This window comes from Saimiri boliviensis, chromosome 6 (assembly GCF_048565385.1).
Source record: "Saimiri boliviensis isolate mSaiBol1 chromosome 6, mSaiBol1.pri, whole genome shotgun sequence".
Classification (NCBI taxonomy): Eukaryota; Metazoa; Chordata; class Mammalia; order Primates; family Cebidae; genus Saimiri; species Saimiri boliviensis.
Genome location: NC_133454.1, coordinates 95,459,865 through 95,466,528, shown reverse-complemented (window position 1 = coordinate 95,466,528; position 6,664 = coordinate 95,459,865). Strand labels below are relative to the sequence as shown.

Here is a 6,664-nt window from a genome sequence, read left to right as displayed (position 1 = left end):
CCCACAGAACCTTGTACATACTCCAAGCTCCCACATTGCTGTACTTGAATTCTTTGTTTAGGTGTCAGTTTCCTCACCTATTTATAAATTATTTTTTATCCTGGGTACCTCAGATAGTGGCGTATTAAAACATTAATGAATGATAAATCCATCAAGATCCTGACTTTAGAAATAGTATTCCAAAGGACCACTTTAATTCCACGGTGACTAAGATGATTGCAAAAACCCCATTTTCTATACTAGTGAGTTATTGTTAGTTTTTGGTATTCTATTTCAAATCAAATCTTCATGTGTCTCCAATTGTTTTCCCTTTTATATTAAAATATTCACAAATTGTATTTAGCATTTCCATTTTCTATTCAATATAATTATTCCATATCAAATGTTACATCCTAATTTTACATGGAATTTAATATTACATTCCATATCGAAAATAATTTTATAATCCTCCTCTGAAAAATACCTCAGAAATTTGACCACGTTGCCCCTTAGTGTATTACATATCATTAGTGGGTTTCATAGACATTTTTATAACTTACTAAAATACTTTATAATCTGAGTTTCAAGGCTCCTCCCGGAAACTTTTGAGCCCATTTCCTTAGCAAAGTTGTAAATGAGAGTTTAAAAGGCAATGAAAAGTGTGTGAACTATTGGACAGCTTCTCAGTACTGCTGTGCATAACACACCTGCTGGATTCTTACAGCTTCTGTTGGCTTCTATGGGCTTGACTTTGGTGCTTGCAGAGGCTAAAGTAGACTGGCGCCTTTCATCAACAGCCTCCACATAGATACCTGCAGAACACTTCAGAATAGTTACCTAGGTGTTTTCATGTGGTCCAATTGAGAGAAGAATTAGTGGTACTGAACAATGCATCTCCCAGAGAAAGTATCAATGAGTAATTCTGTAAACAGAGAAGCCAACCAGCTTCTGACTGCTAGACATTATCAATAATCTGAACTGCAGAGGACATTTAAAGTGAAGAACTGGAGGCCCCATTAATCCCCTATCCTCCACATTCTTCTTCTATTTGCTCGTATATCTCACTAGAGAATCATCAATTAAAACTGAGAGCATAGTAACGTATATAAGATATAACACAGTTTTAATCTTGAAAATAGTACCTAGGCTTTATAGGCCTCAGCTATAAAAATAATAATAATCAAAACAGTAATAACAGCAACTAACATTTATTGAGAATTCACTTAGTCTCAGGTATTATTCTAAGTGCTTCACGTGTATGACTTCCTTTTATAAAATGCTTTCCTCACGTAGTTTGTCATTAGAATTAAGAGAAATGACCCAGGCAAAGTTTTTAGCACAGGGCCTTACCAATAATACTGACTTTTCAGAAAAATTAGCTGCTTTTTAATTGTTAATAAATAACAACAACAGTAAATCCCTCCTATTCCAAATAAAACCCTAAGAGGCTTTTAAAATTTCTTGGTTTACAGATGAAGCCCCAAGGCTTTGTAACATCCCAGAATGACCCACAGCCCAGCTCAGTGCCTGGCACAAATTAGTCAACAAATATAAAAATCATTAATATTCTAACTTGTATAGATTCGTTTGCAAGTAGATTTTGCGGAAAAGAGAGTATGTAGTTTTTTTTCGATTCTCAAAATAGTTCATGGTCTAAGAAATAAAGAGAACCACTACTTGAAAAGAGAATTTGTCACTGCATGAATAACAAGGTCTAGTAAGAATCATGAGGAAGTGGGGAGGAAAGATGTGAGCAGGTCTGGCTCCCCACCATAAGAAGGTTTGGAACAGCCTTGTGATGTTATTCTCTGGGCTGGCAGTTCAGGATTGTTTCCTCTCCCCACCTGGAAATTCCCATTTGCCCTCTGAGGGCATTTACATAAGACTCTGTGGGATTACTGGCTGTACATCTAGGCTTGAGTGGAGTGTTTGGATGCCAGGTAATTTCATTCTGGTTTTGTAGAAATCATAGAATGTTAACACTGGAAAGAACCTCATGCATAATCTATTTCAGGGCTTTCAAATTTGTAGCAGATGTGTCACCATTCCCCTTCCTGCACCCATACAAGATATCTCTAACTAGGGATGGCACTCTTCCCTTCTGTGTCTTCTGAATTCTTCTTATCTTAATATGATATACAAGCATTATGAATAGATTGAAATTAGCATGCACAAGGAAAACAGTTTTCCACCACTATCACAGGTCCAATATCCTCCTATTACAGCTGGAAAATTCAAGAAGATGACATTTGGTAAGTCTATGAATTAGATCTGATTACTGTGAAGTGAGTGATATGAAAGTTTTGAGGCATGAATGGTTGTGACTACACACTACAAACATTTTAATACCAAATATAATTTTATTTGCCACTGTTGTTATTTTTTCCTCATTTTTTTTTTAGAATATAGAAGGAAACTCGTAAGTGATTATTTATCTTGAGTCTACACACAAGTCTAGAAAGCAACAAAAAGTGGGGCCCTGAGTAATAAAAAGAAATTATAAATGATTTTAAGCACAATAAGTTAGTTAAGCAAAGTTTCAGGTCTTAGATAATTCTCTCTCATTTCTCAGTATCCTTGAAAAAAGTAGTTTGGGGAAGTCCTGTACTTAAATTTAAGAGAACAGGGGCTGTTAAAACTGACGGAGGATAAGTCACTCAGCTTTCTCAGCCTCAGTTTCCCCTACTGTAATGGAAAGATACTAGACACTTCATAGGAATGGAAAACTTGTTTTGTTATTCAAAAGAGAGGAGAAAATAAATGTCTGTTGAGAAGAAGAATATGAACATTCATTTATTTATTTTTCTCTTGTATGTATGTGTGTATTCTGTGCATGTATGCAACAAGGAAGCATATTTAAGGTGAGAGGAAGAATTGGCTAGGGAAAGACACTAAATAAAGTACATCTCCACCTTTTAAAACAGTTAATTAAATAATGTTGACCTGGCTTCAAAAGTAAACATCATTGTAGTTTATAACTTAGGATGGAATGCTTGCTCTGCATAAGGGTATAGGCTATGAGTCTTGTCAGAAATTTTCCGGTTGAGTTAATGAGAAAAACTGGAGAAAATTCGAGTCTTTAAGCAGACCCATAGAGATCAAATGTAAAGTTCTGGCACAGGTTAGGTTTTTCTTGTGAGGATGTTAAGGTGCCTAGAGAGAAGAAAATTGCCAAATACATAGCTATTCCTCTGCCTTCTTTATCATATACTGTAAGTAAACTGGCTTAAATCCAGTCCTTCTCTCTCCTTTTGCATTGATTCCTTTTTGAAATATGAAAGTTACAGATGTAAATTACAAAGTAAACCAGTATTATGTGAAAACATATTTATTGAGTGAATAATAAAACTTAGCTAAGGAGTTGTTAGAATTAGAATTCCCCCTACTTGAAGTACAAGCTTTCAATAAACAAACAGAAGCAAAACCCCAAATGAGAAAGAATACATTGGTAACCTAAATCATAGGCATTTGGGGGTGTGTTCAAACAATCTATCTACTTCTTTGTAATTTACTATAGCACTGATGACAAAGCATAGACATACAATGAGAGACACAAATCAGCATTATCAGTGTGACTGTGCAATCACTACAAAGCTTGGCCTTCTTAAATGTGGCCACTTTAACTGACACACACCCACAGAGGCACCAGAAATCTCCCTGCAAATGAGATTTGCCTATAGTTTTGTGGCAATGCCGTTACAAAAAATAAAAACAACTCTCAGACCATGGTTAATAAATAAGAGAGAAAAGAAGAAGTAACAAACAACTTCCATGGGTTGCCAGGTACGCAAGGCAGTACCTTGAACCTCATCTGAAAAACAGGCAACTCAGATAGCTTTTAGAGCCCAGGAGTGGAGTGAAGGCTAGAGGTTGAGAGGAGCTATGCATTAATATGTTGGGTGTTTCTGCATAATCTACAGGATGGGGAAGTTCAGTTTCCCTCCACCTAAACTGAGCTCTTTTAGATGTGGCTGAAACAGGTATCACTGTAGAATTAGAAAGCCATCTAGAAATGACATTGCTTAAAATTATTCTTTCCGGGTGATAATTCCATCAACAATCACATAAATAATATACAAAAACAAAACTAAAAACAGAATCACTCAAGTTTCCAATTTTTCTTTCTTTTTAAAGAGGACCTCAGATTTATTCTCAAAGTGCAAATGTGGATATTAAAAAAATAGTAGGTATGGGGGAAATGTAGCCCCATCTTCTGTCCCCCACCCTCCAAAACGGGGCTGATTTGATTCCTTCTCCCTAGTATTTGTACCCTTCCATCTATACTTTAAGATAATCATTTTTCAGCCGACCTAGTCGGGTCCCATGGCTCCTGATGGTGAGAGCCAGCAGCTCATATTTGTCCCTGAGTCCCACAGAAATGGCCAGTGTCTCCTTCAACAGGGACCTGGTGTGGACCAGCATTCCCAGGAAGTCCTCGTTGAGCCTGCTCTCCTGCCGGCTGTCCTGTTCCTGGCCCTGCTTGAACTTGCTCTCCAGCTCAGTGAGGGATTTGTCCGAGTTGGAGTAGGCATCCCCGATCTGGTGGGACTCCCGCCGCAGGTACTTGCCATAGCTCTCTTCCCCGTCCAGGTCGTAGGAGATGCTTTTGCTGATGCCCTCCAGCACGCGCCCAGCATCCTCCACCTGGCGGCCCAGCACGGTGAACTCCTCCCGCAGGGTGAGGCTCAGCAGGCTGCCGGCCTGGCTCCCCTCCCCCTGGGAGCAGCGCCTGTGGTCACTCACCCTGAAGAGCAGCTGGCACTTCTCGGGGTCATCGTTCTCCTCATAGTCCCCATCGGGCACGAAGTAGTGGTGCAGAGTCCCATTGGACATCTCTGGGTAGAGGGGGCCATCGAAGTAGCCTTGACACAGGTGGCAGAAGAAACTCATGCAGAGGAACTTCAGAAACACCATTCTGGATATTCAGGATGGCCAGGGACCCCAGGAGAAGGCTTTTCACCCAGGCACAAGGAAGGGAGTGTCTTTGCGAGTCAGCGTCTCCCTGAGACAGCGGCCGCCTCAGCCTCCGTCCCAGCCGGCTTGCTGCTCCCTGGCCCCCAGTCCCCAGCAGGCTTCATGTGGCTCTGCACACCAGCGTCTGGGTAGCGCGGCCGCAGCGGCGCAGGATGCACCTACCCGTGCGCCCCTCGCTCGGTGGCTGGAACTCCGCCGGCCCTTTCCCGGGAGCAGCACGGTCGGAGCGGGGAACCCCTCCTCCGCGGCGCTGGCAAGGTGCTGGCTCCGTTGCCCTCCTCTCGGAGTTTCCCCTTGCTCCCAGGAGATGGAGCGTGTAGCTGGAGAGAAAAGCTCTTGCCCCCTGATAGTGTTTCAGTTTCTGGACTGGGTGGGAATGCGGAGAGTTTCCTTTGGCTAAAGATATCCTGAGGATCTCTCTGCTCTCAGATTACAGCTGGTTTCGTCACTTGGAAGTCAGGGAACAAGTTTGGAAGAAAACCTCTTACCAGGTCTCTGCTATTAAAGGTACAGGGTCGCTTTTTAAAGATTGGTAGGGGAGATTCTAAAATGAAATTTAGCTCGAAGGAGAAAATGAGAAGAGAATAAATGGAATTTCCAAAACAAAAACCTGGTTTGTTATTGACATGTTGGGAAGGAGACGGAATGATTGCCCTGGAAAAATGCCATTCCACGTGTCTCAATAAATATCAGTTAGGTTGGATTTTTGAGTATATCTATTTTTATCTTTAAAAGTTTGTGACTTTGAAGGCAAATTTAAAGTGTCAGAAATGGCAGTTTTGTTTGAAAATGATTGGTTAATTAAAACTGATATGAACAATACTTTGTATGAAATGAAAATACAGAAAGTCTTAATGCACTGTCATTAGCATTTATAAGAATGAAAGCTGAAAAACTAAATTTTGCCAGTTTAGTAAGTAAAAGGACAGTGAGATCCCTATTTAATCTTATGATACAATGCTAAGCATCTGCATTGAATCTTGAACCTAATAGTTTTACAGTTCTTGCCTCTTTTGAGATTCTTGAAAGCTTTTGAAGAATGTTTCTTGTACTATTATGTTCATTTTCCAGATGGAGAAAAGGATCAGAATGTTAAGCAAATTGATTATAGTCACACAGTTAGATTTTATTGAGCCAGAAATAATTGTCACAAGGTCTTTTAATTTAACTTGGTTGGGGGGGGAATTTTTTTTTAACTCAGCCATTTTAATATCTAATTTATGAACTGATTGGCAAATGGCCATCCTAAAGACCATTCATTTGCTTAATGAATATTTCTTGAGCATTTGCTGTGTGTCAAAATCTATTTTAGGTACAGCTGTGAACAAAAATAAAGACAAATTCTTGCCTTCCTGGCACTTACATTTTGGGAAATAGAAAAATTTATGAAAATAGGTCAGGCGTGGTGGCTCATGCTTGTAATTCCAGCACTTTGGGAGGCCAAGGTGGGTGGATCACTTGAGGTCAGAAGTTCGAGACCAGCCTGGCCAACATGGTGAAACTCCATCTTTACTAAAAATATAAAAAAATTTGCTGGGCATGATTGTTTATGCCTGTAATCCCAGCTACTCAGGGGACTGAGACAGGAGAATAGCTTGAATCTGGGAGAGGGAGGTTGCCGGGAGAGGGAGGTTGCTGTGAGCCTAGATCATACTACTGCACTCCAGCCTGGGTGACAGAGTGAGACCCTGTCTCAAAAAAGGAAAAATAT

The 6,664-nt window shown here is 40.2% G+C and overlaps 1 protein-coding gene across 1 annotated transcript; it reads right to left on the bottom strand.

The window, feature by feature from the left end:
• Window positions 1–3,291: 3,291 nt before the first annotated feature.
• FIBIN (fin bud initiation factor homolog) lies at window positions 3,292–5,390 on the bottom strand. Its single transcript, XM_003919931.4, has one exon. The coding sequence runs from the start codon at window positions 4,891–4,893 to the stop codon at window positions 4,258–4,260; it is 636 nt and encodes a 211-aa protein (XP_003919980.1). The 5' UTR covers window positions 4,894–5,390; the 3' UTR covers window positions 3,292–4,257.
• Window positions 5,391–6,664: the final 1,274 nt, after the last annotated feature.